General features: G+C 42.6%; 1 protein-coding gene across 1 annotated transcript in view; it reads left to right on the top strand.

The window, feature by feature from the left end:
• The window catches only part of LOC115471808 (disabled homolog 1-like), a 119,549-nt gene that overhangs the window by 59,789 nt on the left and 40,233 nt on the right, over positions 1-19,527 (top strand). The window contains exons 7-8 of the mRNA XM_030205639.1: positions 4,126-4,176; positions 19,137-19,199. Of these exons, the coding sequence (XP_030061499.1) occupies positions 4,126-4,176; positions 19,137-19,199 (114 nt within the window). The remainder of the gene's footprint in view (positions 1-4,125; positions 4,177-19,136; positions 19,200-19,527) is intronic.

Raw genomic sequence — 19,527 nt, 5'->3', positions numbered from 1 at the left:
GGCTGGAATGGGCTACAAAACCATCAGTAAGACGCTGGGTGAGAAGGAGACAACTGTTGGTGCCATAGTAAGAAAATGGAAGAAGTACAAAATGACTGTCAATCGACAAAGATCTGGGGCTCCACGCAAAATCTCACCTCGTGGGGTATCCTTGATCATGAGGAAGGTTAGAAATCAGCCTACAACTACAAGGGGGGAACTTGTCAATGATCTCAAGGCAGCTGGGACCACTGTCACCACGAAAACCATTGGTAACACATTACGACATAACGGATTGCAATCCTGCAGTGCCCGCAAGGTCCCCCTGCTCCGGAAGGCACATGTGACGGCCCGTCTGAAGTTTGCCAGTGAACACCTGGATGATGCCGAGAGTGATTGGGAGAAGGTGCTGTGGTCAGATGAGACAAAAATTGAGCTCTTTGGCATGAACTCAACTCGCCGTGTTTGGAGGAAGAGAAATGCTGCCTATGACCCAAAGAACACCGTCCCCACTGTCAAGCATGGAGGTGGAAATGTTATGTTTTGGGGGTGTTTCTCTGCTAAGGGCACAGGACTACTTCACCGCATCAATGGGAGAATGGATGGGGCCATGTACCGTACAATTCTGAGTGACAACCTCCTTCCCTCCGCCAGGGCCTTAAAAATGGTCGTGGCTGGGTCTTCCAGCACGACAATGACCCAAAACATACAGCCAAGGCAACAAAGGAGTGTCTCAGGAAGAAGCACATTAGGGTCATGGAGTGGCCTAGCCAGTCACCAGACCTTAATCCCATTGAAAACTTATGGAGGGAGCTGAAGCTGCGAGTTGCCAAGCGACAGCCCAGAACTCTTAATGATTTAGAGATGATCTGCAAAGAGGAGTGGACCAAAATTCCTCCTGACATGTGTGCAAACCTCATCATCAACTACAGAAGACGTCTGACCGCTGTGCTTGCCAACAAGGGTTTTGCCACCAAGTATTAGGTCTTGTTGCCAGAGGGATCAAATACTTATTTCCCTCTGCAGAATGCAAATAAATTCATATACTTTCCACAATGTGATTTTCCGGATTTAATTTGTGATGTGCTATCTCTCACTGTTACCAATAACCTACCCTTCAATTATGGGCTGCTCATGTCTTTGTCAGTGGGCACACTTACAAAATCAGCAAGGGATCAAATACTTATTTCCCCCACTGTATGTGCAGGCGTGAGGCGCCTCGCCTCGCTTCGGATTCCGATATTTTTTTAAAGGTAGAGAGCTGGTTGGACGGAAGAGGGTGGGCACTGGGTCAGGGGGAGGGGGGGTGTCGATGCACCGAGGGGGGGTATGTCATCGTGCTGCACCCGGGGGGGGGGGGGGTGCAACGGCGAACCGCCCCGCCCCGGGTGGCAGCCCCCCTCGCTACGCTACTGTAGAAGCTCAGGTGCCGTTCAAACTGGGTTGTTTATTACCTAAGATCATATGTGGCTTGATCCCTCAATATATGCTCTCTTTGGTATGTTACTTAAAATCAGGTCAACAATATAATATTCTCAGTTCATCCTTATTTTCCTTTCCTAGCCTTCAGGGGATTATTTTGAATAAATTGTTTATCTGCTTTTTGCATATCAGGCAGCTACTTTCTGGAATACTCGTCCATCTAAGCTAAGGCGCATCCCTAGTTAGGATATTTTTAAGAAGAGATTAAAGACTTTGTGTTTTTTTATAAATTGTGTTAAGAAAGTAATATGCTGCAGTTTATCCCAATGAAGATGTGTTTTGGTAAGATTATTCCTGATTAGGATACTATCCTCCTTATTTTCGAAGGAGATCGCCGGCTGTCTTCCGACACAAATCGGGAGATGGCCAGCAATCTCCTGAACCCGGCCAAATCGGTATAATCGAAAGCCAATTTTGGCCAGCGCCAACTGCTTTCCGTCACGGAGCCGGCCAAACTTCAAGGGGGCGTGTCGGTAGGGTAGCGAAGGCGGGATGGGGCGGGACGGGAGCGCGGTCACGAGATGGCCGGCTTCACTCGATAATGGAAAAAAGAATGCCGGCTCGGACGAGCATTTTGCCAGCTTCACTTGATCCATTTATTTTTAGGACCAAGCCTCAAAAAAGTGCCCCAATTGACCAGATGACCACCAGAGGGAATCGGGGAACACCTCCCCTTACTCCCCCATTGGTCACCAACCCCCTCCCACCCAAAAAAAACACTTTTTTGCCAGCCTGAAATGTCATACCCAGCTCCCTGACAGCAATATGCAGGTCCCTGGAGCAGTTTTTTGTGGGTGCAGTGCACTTCAGGCAAGCAGACCCAGGCCCATCCCCCCCACCACCTGTTGCACTTGTGGTGATAAATGGGAGCCCTCCACCCCCTCCAAAAAACCCACTGTACCCACATGTAGGTGCCCCCTTCACCCATAAGGGCTATGGTAATGGTGTAGAGTTGTGGGGAGTGGGTTTTGGGGGGATTTGGGGGGCTCAGCACCCAAGGTAAGGGAGTTATGCACCTGGGGGCAATTTTTGAAATCCACTTCAGTGCCCTCTAGGCTGCCCAGTTGGTGTCCTGGCATTTCAGGGGGACCAGTGCACTACAAATGCTGGCCCCTCCCATGACCAAATGCCTTGGATTTGGCCGGGTTTGAGATGGCCGGCATCGGTTTCCATTATGGGCGAAAACCGATGCCGGCCATCTCAAACCCGGCCATCTCTGACATTTGGCTGGCCCCAACCGTATTATTGAAACTAAAGATGGCCGGCCGTCTTTTTCGATAATATGGTTCGGTTCTGCTCTTTGCAGCGCCTGCCATATAGATGGCCGGCCATCTATTTGGCCGGTGCCGTTCGATTATGCCTCTCTATGTTTATGATCATTTTGTCATAACTTTGTTACATCCTAGACTTATTTTGTTCTAGTATCTTATTTGTAATCCGCTATGATCTATGTTATTGGTATTAGCTGGCTATAAATGAGTTACCTGTAACTGTATGCCCTCTAGAAGTTGCACACTCTGGAATTTGCGCGCATAACTTATAGAACAGCGACTAAGGATAGTTACACACATAACTGTCAATCGGTGCCAATTGTAGTCGATAATCGGATATTAACTCAAGTAACAGTGAGGGACCCTTTTACTAAGACCTGTAGGCACCTACGCATGCCCAACGTGCATCAATTTGGAGTTACTGCCTGGCTACCGCGAGGCCTGAGCGGTAATTTCGTTTTTTACGTGCGTCCGCTATGCGCACCAGAAAATAATTTTTATTTCCCTGTGTGTGGTGAAAACCGGGCAGTAATCATCATTCTACACACGATAGACCTGACCGCTAAGTCAATGGCTGGCGGTAAGGTGTCAGACCCAAAATGGACGCATGCCAATTTTTATTTTGCTGCACGTCCATTTTTGGCAAAAATTTTAAAAAGGCCTTTTTGACAGGCATGCTGAAAAAATGGATCTGCATGCACCCAAAATACACGCCTACACTAGCGCAGCCTATTTTTTGGCGCACCTTACTAAAAGGACCTCTGAATTATTGATTACCACCGGGAACTGCCCCCACAATAGAAAATAGAAAAATATTTTCTACCATTGGAAACAGCACACCAACTTCAACATTACCACTGGGTGGGCATGCTACACACATGGTAGCCCTACCGTCGCTTTGTAAATGGGTCCGTAATTTCCTTAAATTTAGCACTTGATCCATACAGGTAAACTACGTTTATTATTATTCCATGACTTAATAACAAACCTCAACAAGTAATCTGAACTGTGTCACAAACAAAACAATAACCATTCTACCCCCACCCTCAAACCTAAACACCCCAGCAAACCCACCCTCTACCCCAACCCATCACAGCCACACCAAATTCCACTCAGATACCCAAGCAGCTAAAAAATGCAAATCATTAATATTTATGACATGGATTATAGGAATGTTTTCAGCATACACACAAAATACATTTTTATGCCGAGGAAGTTCAATGGTCAGCAACTCAGACGAATGAAGTAGTTTGTTAGCAGGCTGAATAGATTTTCATTTCAGTAGCTGAGTCAATAATCCTTGAGTCTCAGGTTGTCATAATCATAAATTCATTTCATTTCACTTTCATAACTCATTCATCTCATGTTCATAAATCATTCTTTACAATTGCAGAACGGAGACCTCTTGCTGTTTTTTGATGAAAATCCTTTTCAGGTCATACAGGTAAGGTTGTGCCCTTGGAAATGAGCAGAAACTCTCTGTGCATTTGAAGGAGAGTAACATTTAGAGCTGGTAAACAAACTGTCTCGCTTTGTGTAAATGTGGCACACCAAACTGTACATAATCCTCCTGTGGGTATTTAAAGCCAGCCTTATTGCTAAGGATTCAGCCTTAAGGAAAACATGTTCCGAGATTCAGTTTGTTCAGTGATGTGCTGTTGGGTCCCAGGAGCCAAATGATTTTATGAAAACTGTGTCTGACTGAGTGAAACAGAGCTGGTGAAAGCACATTAATTAAAAAAAAAAATGGTAACATCATATTTTTGCTTAGCTTCGTAATTCATGGATTGTGTTATCTATATACTGTGTTTACTTGAATACAATACAGTCTGAAATATAAAATGATCCTATAAATCAGAGCAAGGAATACAAAAGTTGTCATATAGTTTGTTGGTAGGGTGGGTCTATCCAAATTAAGTAACGCATTTGTTGTGTCCAGGGACACTTTGCAGAAGGAATGATGATTTCTTCAACATACCCTACATTTGTTTGGTCTGAGAATCTGTTAGCATTCAGGCAGGGAGGGGGATGGTATGTCAACAGCATATAGAAAATGCCACTGTATGCCAGGCTGCCAGTGGACGTCCTGTCCTGCTGATAGTTCTTTGAGATTCCTGCCAGTCCGGATATTTGGAGGTCGCGGGTGGGGCACAGAAACAAGATAAGGGTGGAGTTCAGGGACTGAGGTAAAATTTTATACCCTCCTATTTGGTTTCAGTTCCCCCACCCAAATAAAAACTGACCCCTCCAAAAAAAAAAAAACCCACAACTGAAGGCCTGGCTACGCAACTGTTAGTTACGAATATTTATTTATTTTAGGTTGATATACCAGTGATCACAAAATAATAATGTTGCTATGTGGTTTATAATCAAAGATGTAGTTAACAAAAGAGAGAACAAGAAAAGAGAAAACAGAAATAAAACATGTTATTTTAACTAGGAATGGTGAAGGGCATATTGGGATTAATGTTGGATTATTTGTAGTAAATAATTAGCAGATTTTAGTACACACAGCTTCAGCTTTAGAAATGTTAATTTCTTTCTTCATCTCTCTCTCATTCACCCCTGAATAATTCACTGCTGAGTCACTTTAAAGTTGAAGTAACAAAACATCTGTTTACTCACAGTTTGTAGTTTGATTATAATCAGACAGGCTTATATATACATATTACTATACATTTGTATTATCAGCTCCTTCCATGTGCTTAGATGGTAATGGATGCTCACACCACCATAGATCCTCTCAGGTTAGGAGAGATCATGAGCTCCATGTGCTCCATGTGCTGCATCTGCTGCATCTAACCCCCACAGGAAGTTGCATAGCTGTGTGACCTCTCTAAGTAATTCACATCAGAGGTCACAGAGTAATCACAGAGAAATAATAGGTGACAGGCAATGCATGTAAAATACAATTACATTCCAACAAACCCCTTCTCATGCATAACTGTCATGCAATTATTTATTCATACAAAGTCCAAGCTTTATACGCAGATTCACAAAATGTTCTCTGGGTAACGGTTTGGTCATGATGTCAGCTGTCATCTCACTGGTGTGACAATAGTGTAGACTGATGACCCCTTCTTTCGCCAACTCTCGCACGTTGTGGTATTTCGTTGCGATGTGCTTGGTGCGTGACTGAACCTTGTCATTCTGTGACAGTCGGATGCAGCTCTGATTATCTTCCATTATCTGGATTGGTCTCTTTTCAGCTATTCCAAAATCCAGCAAAAGTTTTTCAATCCACATCAGTTCTCTGCACGCTTCCGATACGGCCACATATTCAGCTTCTGTAGAAGACAAACTCACAATACTTTGTTTATGACTGCCCCATGAAATTTGTACATTTCCATACATAAACACATATCCACTTGTGGATTTATAATTAGAATGATCCCCTGCCCAATCTGAATCACAGTAACATATTAGTTTTGGATTACTATTGGCTGAAATCTTTAATTTACAATCAATGGTACCCTTTAAATACCTTACCATCCTTTTAACTGCAGTCCAATCTGATTTGGTAGGTGAGCTGACCCTTCTGCTCAAAATTCCTACTGCATTTGCTATATCAGCCCTGTATGTGGTAGCTAGATATAAAAGCTTACCTATGGCTGATCTATATTGGATGTTATCTGGTAAAGGTTCTCTTACTGTTTCATCCTTCAGAAAATCAGTGATCATGGGAGTGCTTACAACTTGGGCATCTTGCATACCTAAACTTTCAATAAGCTCATTTATTTTCTGCTTCTGGCTTAGAAGATAAGAACCATCATTTTGTTTCTCAATTTCTATACCAAGATAGTATGACACATTACCCAGTTCTTTTATCTCAACATTGAGGTTTAAACATTTTACAATGTCCTTGTACTCTTGCTCACTTTTGCTTGCAATGAGCAGATCATCAACAAAAGCTAAAATGTATGCATATTGTCCATTTGTGCACCTAGTGTACAAGCATTTATCTGCTTCACCTTGCTTAAATCCTAAATTTGTCAATATTTCATGCAATTTATCATCCCAACATTCTGCACTTTGCTTTAATCCATAAAGACCTTTGTTTAATTTACACACTAGCTGTCTTTGTTTTGTATTTATGAAACCTGTTGGCTGTTCCATGTACAAGTCTTCAGTTATATCTCCGTGAAGAAACGCTGTTTTCACATCAATGTGGTTGACTTGCATGCCTTTTGAGACTGCAATGCTCAGAAGTGTTCTGATTGTCGTGTGTTTCACTACAGGTGCAAACACTTCATCAAAATCTTCTCCATATTTTTGAAGATATCCCTTTGCCACTAATCTGGCTTTATACCTTTCCACTTTTCCTTGTGCATTCCTTTTTAACTTGAATACCCATTTGCATCCTATAGCTTTCTTGCCAGGAGGTAATTTTGTAAGAATCCAAGTATTATTTTTATCCAATGCATCAATTTCTTCTTGTGCAGCTTTATGCCATTCAGCAGCTTCTTCTGCTGGCATTTTCTCAATCTCATCCCATGTTAAGGGCTCTTGAGCTTCTGCTGACTTTGTTAGGTAAGACAGTCTTGGGGGTGGAACACCTTTGTTTTCCCTGGATGAGCGTCTGACAACAGGTTGGTCTGACCTTTCCGCATCCTCTAAATCTGAGAGTCCTTCTCCAATTGATTCCCCTTCTCCAACTGTACTGTCTTCTTCAATGATCCTTTCTGTGTCTGCTTCCTCTGCCTGTTCCTCGTTAGATACAGGTGAGTTGCTTTCAGACATCTGCCTTGGTATGGCATTTATATACACTGGCATGTCTATTATGGTTCTAGTTTCATATTCTGGATGATAAGGCTCATCTGGGATAATCCAGCCTTTATCAACCCTTTTGTTTTCATCAAAATATGTAACATGTCTTATGCCAACAATGCCAGTTTTCAGATTCAAAATTCTATATCCTTTGTGTCCTGGAGCATAGCCAACTAAAATGCCCCTTTCTGTTGTGGAATCCAGCTTATGCCTTCTTTGCTTTGGTTCATGAGCATATGCTGTACTTCCAAATGTTCTTATGTGTGACAGGTTTGGCTTCCTACCATGCCATGTCTCATGTGGTGTGCGCTCAGCGCCTTTAGTTGGCATTCTGTTTTGTAGGTACACTGCTGTGAGAATGGCTTCCCCCCATAGTCTTTTAGGGAGATTGCTATCTGACAGCATACATCTGGTCATTTCCACAAGTGACCTAAATTTTCTCTCTGCAACAGAATTTTGCTCTGGTGTATAAGCTACTGTTGTGATATGCTGAATGCCTTCTTGTTCTAGAAATGTGCACATGCTTTGTGAAGTGAACTCACCACCATTGTCGGTCTGAAGAACCTTTGGTTTTCTTTCAAATTTATTGCTCACCATGGCTACGTATTTCTTCAGCATGTCTGTGACTTGACTTTTCTCTTTCAGCAAATAGGCCACACAATATCTAGAGAAATCATCCAAGAATATTAGCACAAATCTGTTATTTCCCAATGATGGGATATTAAACGGTCCACATAAGTCACTGTGTATTAAGTCCAGCACTTTATTACTCCTATTTCCTGTGTATGCAGGAAATGAGGGTCTCACACCCTTTTGAGTAACACAGTCTATGCATTTCTCCATTTTACCAGCATTTGCACTTATCTGAATGCCGGTGGCCAGTTGCTTACTGTAAAGATCCTGGATCACCTTAAAATCACGATGTCCCAGGCGGCGGTGCCAGATTTCCAGACTACATTTACCATCATTCTTCCTTACTTGCGCCATATGTGAGGCTTCACCTGAAATGCTCAGTTTATAAACATCATTATGCATAAAAGCTTCAGCATACACTTCATCATTTTTAGAGATTGTGCACTTACTGTTTTCAAAATGAATCACAAATCCCTTCTTATCTAATGTAGATACACTAAGCATATTACAAACTGCTTGGGGAATATACAAGACATCACTTACAGGAATTTCTTTAACTTCATTAGACACTTTGCATTTAAGAATCCAATACCTTTTGCTTGGATCTTAGCAGTCCCTGCGTTTGCAGTTTTAAGAATACCTTCCTCTGGACACATTTCCTGAAAGAAATTCTTACAATTGGTTAAATGGCATGTGCTCCCCGAATCCAAAATCCAAGTATTTTCATTTGAATTATTATTTACCATAGTCAAAGATTTTTCTGCCATTAGAAAACCCTTGTGTTTATCTTTGTCCTTCATACATTTCCTGGTTTGAAAATTCTTTAGTTCCATTGGCTTAGGTGAGCTAGAGGGAGTGTTTTGTGTTTCCTTACACCATTTAGATACATGTCCCTCCTTTCCACATGAGTAGCAAATCAGCTTGCCCTTGGGTGGAGTTTTCCCATAGCTCCGCCTTCCTCTGTTCTTTGCCAAGAAATTTGTTTCATTTCTCTCTGACTGACTTTGAGAACACATCTCCTCAGAATCATTTATTATGCATTCCTGCCTTAGTTTTGATGTTGTCTGTTCAAAAGATTGCCCTTCAATGGCCTCATTTACAGACCTAAAAACATCAAACTTCTTTGATAGTGAGGTAAAAAGAAATGCTCTTTTCAATGCATCACACATGGGAATTCCAGAAAGTTCTAACTTTTGAAATGAAGACATAAGATGCATAATGTGATCATTACATTTACTTTTATCCCTTAATTTGGTTTCATTCAACTCTGCCAACCAAATTGGTTGCTGCTTTGCATATGTAGTTGCATACATAGTTCTCAGTTTATATAAAATGTCCTTTGGTGTATCTTTTCCCTCCACTAATATGGCTTGTTTCTCTGAGAGAGCTTCCAAAAGCATGCACTTCACATAATAGTTTGCACTGTCCCATTCAGCCATATTTTCAGCTGTTCTGTCTTGGTCTAAGCATATATTTAATCCATTTGCTCGAAGGAGACATATGAATCTTAGTTCCCACTGCTGATAATTAAACTCAGTTAATTTAGGCACCTTGAGAGAATAGAACAATGGTGAATTTCTTCCCTCAGCCATTTTCTTAGCCTTCTGTCTGCTGTGTGGGGGGAGAGAGAGACAGACTGAATCTTTCCTTTAAAACTTAAGAGAAAAATGTGGCCTTTTTTTTCTGCCTGGTAATATTTCTCTTCTTTTTCAATTCCTGGACCCTGGGCCCATAACCCTTTTGTTGGATTATTTGTAGTAAATAATTAGCAGATTTTAGTACACACAGCTTCAGCTTTAGAAATGTTAATTTCTTTCTTCATCTCTCTCTCATTCACCCCTGAATAATTCACTGCTGAGTCACTTTAAAGTTGAAGTAACAAAACATCTGTTTACTCACAGTTTGTAGTTTGATTATAATCAGACAGGCTTATATATACATATTACTATACATTTGTATTATCAGCTCCTTCCATGTGCTTAGATGGTAATGGATGCTCACACCACCATAGATCCTCTCAGGTTAGGAGAGATCATGAGCTCCATGTGCTCCATGTGCTGCATGTGCTGCATCTGCTGCATCTATCCCCCACAGGAAGTTGCATAGCTGTGTGACCTCTCTAAGTAATTCACATCAGAGGTCACAGAGTAATCACAGAGAAATAATAGGTGACAGGCAATGCATGTAAAATACAATTACATTCCAACAATTAACATATTGGAGGAGTGGCCTAGTGGTTAGGGTGATGGACTTTGGTCCTGGGGAACTGAGGAACTGAGTTCGATTCCCACTTCAGGCACAGGCAGCTCCTTGTGACTCTGGGCAAGTCACTTAACCCTCCATTGCCCCATGTAAGCCGCATTGAGCCTGCCATGAGTGGGAAAGTGCGGGGTACAAATGTAACAAAAATAAAATAGATACTATTGGAGATTCTACATGGAATGTTGCTACTATTGGAGATTCTACACGGAATGTTGCTATTCCACTAGCAACATTCCATGTACAAGGCTGCGCAGGCTTCTGTTTCTGTGAGTCTGACGTCCTGCACGTCAGACTCACAGAAGCAGAAGCCTGCGCGGCCACATTGGTGATCTGCAAGGGCCGACTTCTACATGGAATGTTGCTAGTGGAATAGCAGCAACATTCCATGTAGAATCTCAAATAGTAGCAACAGTGGAGGAGTGGCCTAGTGGTTAGGGTGGTGGACTTTGGTCCTGAGGAACTGAGTCTGATTCCCACTTCAGGCACAGGCAGCTCCTTGTGACTCTGGGCAAGTCACTTAACCCTCCATTGCCCCATGTAAGCCGCAATGAGCCTGCCATGAGTGGGAAAGCGCAGGGTACAAATGTAACAAAAATAAAATAAAAATCTTAACAATAGTCCACACTGATAACTTTCCCCCTCAAAGTTAAGACCTGCCACTTACGCATCACCACTTCAAAGGATAGATTATACTTTCAGTGACTAAATTTCACTCTTGAATGCTGAACTTTTTAGACCTCCCTAGCCATACACCACACCACTCCCCTCTTTGAAGATTATACAATTTAAACACCCAAAGCTATGGATACCTGGTGTAACATATTTTTCATAAAAGCAGTTGCATGGAAGATATCATCCTTGACCTCATTCTCTGACCTGGAATATTGGTCTTATATTCATCACAGAAGACCATCTTTCCATAGCTGGTTTCTGTGGTTAATTTGGGTCAGAAATAACTGAGAGTGGTCATAGTAAGCAAAGTCTGTTGTATTATTAGATTTAGATGTTCATTTTCAAAGCATATAGACTTACAAAGTACATAATGATTTTTGACCTTTTTTTTAAAGTGCATTCCTCATTTCCACCAGCTTCAAATATCACATCTCAATCCTCATGATTTCCAAGTCTCTCATTTACTAAATTCCAGGCCCCCTGCCGCTCCATCTTCCAGCTCTTTGTCAGGATTGCTGGATGTCAGGATTGCTGGAAATACTTAGATTAATATGAAACCAGCATCTGATAACTCCCCCCTCCCTCAGGAAGCCCTGAGGATGGCAGATGGACCAAATGTTGCCCAGCTGCCTGCTAGCCCTTTCTTTTCACAAGTACCCCTAATTAACATACCTTTGTCCTCTCTGGGCATCTGGGAGCAGGGCTCTCTGAGAATAATAAAAGCCAGACAGAGAGGTTCCAAAACTAGGGACTTCAAAGATTAGAACCTGTGAAAATGCTCACCTTCCTTACATCAGGAAATTAAACTGGAGGTTGCAAAAGAAATAACTGATAACAAAGGCTGAGAAGAAAAGAAGCTATTTGATCCCTCTCTGTTCCTGTTAGGGATATATAAGAGAGAGCACATGGCTCTGCTCTGGTCTTCCTTTCTCTTTCTCTGCACACCCCCATCTCCAGCCACCAGAGCCCCTGGCGCTGGCCCCTCTTCTCCTTCAGCCCTACCCCGAAGCTCTCTCTCTCTCTCTCTCTCTCTCTCTCTCTTTTCCTCTGAATACCCCTATCCTTACTTTTCTCTCATTGATTCTCATCTAAACACACACCCAGACACAGCATTGCAATATTTATCTGTACTAAGTGCTGTGAGCCTAATTATATATGCAAATATAATATACTTTCTATCCAAACCCGTGTGGATTGTGCATTATTGAGAACCCACTGCCTCTATGGACAGGACCCGGAACCGTACCTAGACAACGAATGCTGACACTCTTATCATGCTTTTATCTAAATTTTTCTGTGAAATACATGAACTGGATTGATATCTAATATGTTCTTATTCCTAGAATGATTAGAATTTTGTTCTAAATTGTTCTACATCTAAAATATAATGACAGTAGAGCAACTCATACTTCTCTGAGTTTTAAGCCTAATTAGTCTCCAAGGGATTTGAGGAAAGAACTTTGTCTGTGGAAATTCACAGACGCTAAGTTTGTAATATAATGCAGGGTTTACCTGAACATGAATAATAAGAGTATTAGAACTGCCAGACTGAGTCAGACCTAAGGTTCATCTTACCTAGTACCTGTGTCCAGCACTGGTCAGCTACAATACTTAAAGGAAGAATAGCTTACGGCTTCCCAAATCTGCCCTAGTGACTTCATAACTAGTCAAGTCTTCATGATATCTTCAATAAGTATGCATGAGATAAAATTAGCATACCCTGGAGACCTAATGCATATTCATTGTAGGTATTCTGAAAACCTAACTAGCAATAGGGTCACTGGGACAGGTTTGGGAGCCCCGAAAAAGGACATGTTATTCTGTCCATTGTGATACCCTTCCAGTTTTCTGTAGTTATGTGTCAGCCAAATGCTACTACTACTACTATTTAGCATTTCTATAGCGCTACAAGGCGTACGCAGCACTGCACAAACATAGAAGAAAGACAGTCCCTGCTCAAAGAGCTTACAATCTAATAGACAAAAAATAAAGTAAGCAAATCAAATCAATTAATGTGTACAGGAAGGAGGAGAGGAGGGTAGGTGGAGGCGAGTGGTTACAAGTGGTTACGAGTCAAAAGCAATGTTAAAGAGGTGGGCTTTCAGTCTAGATTTAAAGGTGGCCAAGGATGGGGCAAGACGTAGGGGCTCAGGAAGTTTATTCCAGGCGTAGGGTGCAGCGAGACAGAAGGCGCGAAGTCTGGAGTTGGCAGTAGTGGAGAAGGGAACAGATAAGAAGGATTTATCCATGGAGCGGAGTGCACGGGAAGGGGTGTAGGGAAGGACGAGTGTGGAGAGATACTGGGGAGCAGCAGAGTGAGTACATTTATAGCTTAGTAGAAGAAGTTTGAACCGGATGCGAAAACGGATAGGGAGCCAGTGAAGGGTCTTGAGGAGAGGGGTAGTATGAGTAAAGCGACCCTGGCGGAAGACGAGACGGGCAGCAGAGTTTTGAACCGACTGGAGAGGGGAGAGGTGACTAAGTGGGAGGCCAGCAAGAAGCAGATTGCAGTAGTCTAAACGAGAGGTGACAAGGGTGTGGATGAGGGTTTTGGTAGAGTGCTCGGAAAGAAAGGGGCGGATTTTACGGATGTTGTAAAGAAAGAAACGACAGGTCTTGGCAATCTGCTGGATATGAGCAGAGAAGGAGAGAGAAGAGTCAAAGATGACCCCAAGGTTTCAAGCTGAGGAGACAGGGAGAATGAGAGAGCCATCAACAGAAATAGAAAACGGGGGGAGCGGGGAGGTGGGTTTGGGGGGGAAAATGAGAAGCTCGGTTTTGGTCATATTTAATTTCAGGTGGCGTTGAAACATCCAGACAGCAATGTCAGACAAGCACGCTGAAACTTTGGTTTGGATGCAAGGTGAGATATCAGGGGTAGAAAGGTAGATTTGGGAGTCATCAGCATAGAGATGGTAGGAAAAGCCATGGGATGAGATTAATGAACCAAGGGAAGAAGTGTAGATAGAAAAGAGGAGGGGACCAAGAACAGAACCCTGAGGTACGCCGACAGGCAGAGGGATAGAAGTAGAAGAGGATCCACCAGAGTGAACACTAAAGGTGCGGAGGGAGAGGTAGGAAGAGAACCAGGAAAGGACTGAGCCCTGGAATCCAAGTGAGGACAGGGTATCGAGAAGTATGCTGTGATCGACAGTGTCAAAAGCAGCGGAAAGATCAAGAAGAATGAGGATGGAATATTGACCTCTGGATTTAGCCAGTAATAGGTCATTGGAGACTTTAGTAAGCGCAGTTTCGGTTGAGTGGAGAGGGCGAAAACCAGATTGTAGTGGGTCAAGAATAGCATGTGAGGAGAGAAACTCAAGGCAGCGGCGGTGAACAGCACACTCAAGTAATTTGGAGAGAAAAGGAAGGAGGGAGATGGGTCGGTAATTAGAGGGACAAGTAGGGTCGAGTGAAGGCTTCTTAAGGAGAGGTGTGACCACAATGCTAAACCTAGACTCACATGCTACTACTACCACTACTAATTATTTCTGTACTGCTACGAGACATACGCAGCACTGTACACGAGCATATAAGAGACTGTCCCTGTTTAACAGAGCTTACAGAGAAATTCAATGCAGAGAAAAAGGACAAAGATGAGAGTGATTAAAACAACATAGGTATTGAATGGGTGAATATGAGGTTAAAGTGTTAAAAGGTTTAGCCTAGATTTAAATAGGACCAGAGATGGAGCATGGCATGCCAACCAAGGAAGTCTTTTCAAGGTGTACAGTGCAGCAATATGGAAGGTGAAGTAGAAGGATACAGAAATGAGTGACTTACCTGATGAACTGAGTTCCCAGAAAGGAGTGTAGGGAGAGGTAAGATAAGCGAGATACTAAGGAGTTGCAGAATGAAGGCACATGTAAGTCACCAAGAGGAATTTGAAATGCATATGGAAATGGGTAGGGAGCCAATAAAGTGACTTGAGGAGAGGGACTATCAGGCTTATTTTCGAAAGAGAAGGGCGCCCATCTTCCGACACAAATTGGGAGATGGGCGTCCTTCTCTCTGGGTCGCCCAAATCGGCATAATCGAAAGCCGATTTTGGGCATCCTCAACTGCTTCCCGGCGCAGGGACGACCAAAGTTCATGGGGGCGTGTCGACACCGTAGCGAAGGCGGGACTGGGGCGTGATTAGGAGATGGGCGTCCTCGGCCAATAATGGAAAAAAGAAAGGCGTCCCTGACGAGTACTTTGCCGGCTTGGTCCATTTTTTCTTGCGACCAAGCCTTGAAAAAGTGCCCGAACTGACCAGATGACCGCCAGAGGGAATCGGGGATGATTTCCCCTTACTCCCCCAGTGGTCACCAACCCCCTCCCACCCTAAAAATAAAACTTAAAAAAAAAAATTTTCCAGCCTCTATGCCAGCCTGAAATGTCATACTCAGCTCCATGACAGCAGTATGCAGGTCCCTGGAGCAGTTTAGTGGGTGCAGTGCACTTCAGCCAGGTGAACCCATGCCCATCCCCCCCTGTCTGTTACACTTGTGGTGGTAAATGTGAGCTCTCCAATACCCACCCGAAACCCACTGTACCCACAGGTAGGTGCCCCCTTCACCCCTTAGGGCTATGGTAGTGGTGTACAGTTGTGGGGCATGGGTTTTAGGGGGGTGGGGGTTTGGGGGCTCAGCATCCAAGGTAAGGGAGCTATGCACCTGGGAGCAATTTGTGAATTCCACTGCAGTGCCTCCTAGAGTGCCCGGTTGGTGTCCTGACATATCAGGGGGACCAGTGCACTACGAATTCTGGCTTCTCCCACAACCAAAGGGCTTGGATTTGGTCGTTTTTGAGATGGGCGTCCTCGGTTTCCATTATGGCCGAAAACCGGGGACGACCATCTCTAAGGTCGACCATCTCAACATTTAGGTTGATCATCTCTAAGGTCGACCTAAATGTTGAGATTTGGGCGTCCCCGACTGTATTATCGAAACGAAAGATGGACACCCATCTTGTTTCGATAATGCGGGTTTCCCCGCCCCTTCGCCGGGACGTCCTTAGAGATGGTCGTCCCCGTTCGATTATGTCCCTCCACGTGAGTGTAACAACACTGACAGAAGATAAGTTGTACGGCAGAACTTTGAAAAAATTGAAAGGGAGAGAACAGTTTAGTGAGAGATCTGTGAGAAGCAAGTTGCAGTAATCTAGGTGGGAGTTGATGAGAGTGTGGATAAGGATTTTGATAGTGTGCTCAGAAAGAAAGGCATGGGTTTTGGTGGTGATATACAGAAAGAGACGACAATGTTTATCAGGCTGTTGAATATGTGCAGACTGTTATTCTAATCAGCTTATGATTGATTTAATTTCCAATTTGTCTAATACATTTTCTAAACACTTAATATATCAATTTTCAAAACACCACTGAGCTGAAAAGATGTCTAATTTTAAGAGAGATGACTGGATTAATAGCTGTAAAAATGATAGACAAGATGAAGGTACCTCAAAGTTAAACCACATTATTGAGGCATGAGCATTCAAGGGCAGGAATCTACTGCATATGATACAGTTGGGACTCAATTCTGTAAATGATGTCCAAATTTGAGCACCCAAAAAATGCATGCTAATACCTATTCTATAAATGGGGCTCCAAGTTAGGTGCCATTTATAGTACTAGGTTCCGCACTCAATTTTGGGCAGGAGGATTTACACCAACTGAACTCTGGTGTAAATCCCTACACCTAAATTAGGCACAGATCCCCCAAATTCTATAACACTGTGCGCAAATCGTAGAAACAGCCCAACTCGCCCATGTCCCTCCCATAGCCACACCCCTTTTCAGATCTGCACAGAAATAGTTACATTCCCATCGTTATAGAATAGCAACTATAAAGATTCCCGCATAAATTTCAATTATTGCCAGTGAGCACCAATAATTGTTAGTACCCAATTATCAGTGGTAATTGGCTCGTTAAGAAATTAAAATTAAATTTCATGTACAATTTGGGTGTTTGCCCGAATTTATGCATGCAGTTTTGAGTGCTGTATATAGAATTATGGGGTTGATATGAATTTAGTGATTAAGAGAGTATTCACGTTTATTATTTTTGTTAATTGGGAATTATTTACAGCACATGGGTGCATTTGATATAAAATAAAAAATAAAGAGAGGTTCCATGATTGAGAAACTTGTCCACCCTCAGAGACGTCAGTCACTTTGGTGTAGCCTCGCTTGGGTGAGTTTATACTCTGAGAACTTCTCATGATTCTCATATATTAACAACTTATACGTATAGAAAAACTTTTTTAAATAATTTATTGTAGAACATCTTTTGGGCCAATCCTTTCACTGGTTGTAGTCTCCATTATATCATTGTCTGTTTTTTTATGTTGATATAATAGGGGCGGAGCATGTGGTGACCCCGCCCATAATGAGTACCGACACCTTTTTTTCTACAAAAAAAAGCACTGTCTAGGACAGTTACTCTCCTGGAGTACCCCTTGCCATGTTATTTCAAAGAAGGATTGAACTGCTTCTTGCAGATGATTTTGTTGTGTATTGTACTGTACAAAGTCTAATGGTAGATAAGCAAAGTATAATTTATTACATTTGTACCCCGCGCTTTCCCACTCATGGCAGGCTCAATAGGGCAGGCCATGGAAGGTTAAGTGACTTGCCCAGAGTCATAAGGAGCTACCTGTGCCGGGAATCGAACTCAGTTCCTCAGGACCAAAGTCCACCACCCTAACCACTAGGCCACTCCTCGGGCTGCTAAGAACATAAGAGTAGCCATACTGGCCCAGACCAATGGTCCATCTAGCCCAGTATCCTGTTTCCAACAGGGACCAAGCCAGGTCACAAGTACCTGGCAGAAAGCCAAAACATGGCAACACTCTATGTTACCAATCCCAGGGCAAGCAGTTGCTTTCCCATGTCTGTCTCAATAGCAGACGTTGGACTTTTCCTTCAGGAACTTATCCAAACCTTTTTAAAACCCAGATACACTAACTGCTATTACTGCATCCTCTGGCAAAGAGTTCCAGAGCTTAACTATTCATTTAAGGCAATTGACTTGATTATGATAGCATAAGAATTTAGTTTTAGGGATTTAGAATAATGAAGGGAAATGGTCTCAATCATCTTCTAGTCTATCACATGCATCTCCATTGCAAAATGTGAAGATAATAAGATCATTGGATATTTTGACTCTACTCGCTTAATCATCTGGTCAAAGTGAGTGATAATGTTAGTGCCAAGATGCTGTGGATACCAAAAAAAGTCCTCTCACAGAAGGTGTTTCCTAAGCAAGAATAAAGACCTTGTTTAGGAAACACCTTCTGTGAGAGGACTTTTTTTGGTATCCACTGTTTCTTTGTGTTCGCTTTCGCTTCTCCCATGGAGATATCACCCTCTGTTGGTGTTGACTTCAGTGCCAGGATGCTAACATTTAACACTGGAGAGAGACCGTGTTCTTCTGGTTTTCCCCAGCCTAAGACCATTTTTCTCAAAGCAAAAGCGTGGCACTCAATCTCCCACATCACATTTAAGTATCTACACACTCAATCTCCCACATCATGTATAAATACCTACATGGCACAGATGCACAGGAGGCGAGTAGGATGAAGATGAAACAGGATAGACTCAGAAGTAACCTGAGAAAACACTTCTTCACTGAAAGGGTGCTGAATTCATGGTACAGCCTCCTGGTGGAGGTGGTGGAGACAAAAACAGTATCTAAATTCAAGAAAGCTTGTGACCAAGTATATAGGAGGATCTCTAAGGGAGAGGAAAGGATAGTAGATGGCATGGATGAGCAGACTGGATAGGCCATATGGTCTTTATCTGCCTTCATTTTTTTATGCTTCTATGTTTCTATCACCTCCAGAGCTACCTAAGATCCCCAAATTCCATCTCCAAATTAGCAACCCCTGTGGGGACCCCTCTTTACATATCCCACAGCCCACACCTCTATCAAGACTAAGGGAGGCCTGATCACTAGGTCATCAGCTTTTAACAGTTTATTGACGTTAATAGTATATCTTTTTCCTAAGAGAGGGAGCTGAAGTCATGTAGTATGTTGCTTTTTCATTTTCTTTCTCTCTTTTTGACTTTTTTGCTGCTGTTTTTCCCAGGCTGTTACCCAACTAGAGCTTTTTGGAGATATGTCAACTCCTCCAGATGTCACCTCTCCTCCCGTAAGTGCAAAAATTATTCTGTTCATTGGTCTACTAGAAAAAGGTTTTTTTTTTCCATTCTGTCTGTTTTATAATTGCTGCTTTTAATTCAACATGGAATCAGTCTTTGATGTGTAATGTTTTTAATGTTTGTATGTAGATCTTTTAAGCAGCAGCAGAGAAGCAAATCTTAATGAAAAATCCTTAAACCAGTAGTTAATTACATTTGCTCTTTTACTTGGTTTCTCATTTTTCTCTGTCATCCCTGGATAAAATGAGATAGTGAAACAGTGTTAACTAAATACATTTCAGGGTTATTAATGAGGTGCCAATTTCATTCACGCTTTGC

Source organism: Microcaecilia unicolor, chromosome 6, assembly GCF_901765095.1.
Source record: "Microcaecilia unicolor chromosome 6, aMicUni1.1, whole genome shotgun sequence".
Classification (NCBI taxonomy): Eukaryota; Metazoa; Chordata; class Amphibia; order Gymnophiona; family Siphonopidae; genus Microcaecilia; species Microcaecilia unicolor.
This window is presented reverse-complemented; position numbering and strand designations above follow the sequence as displayed.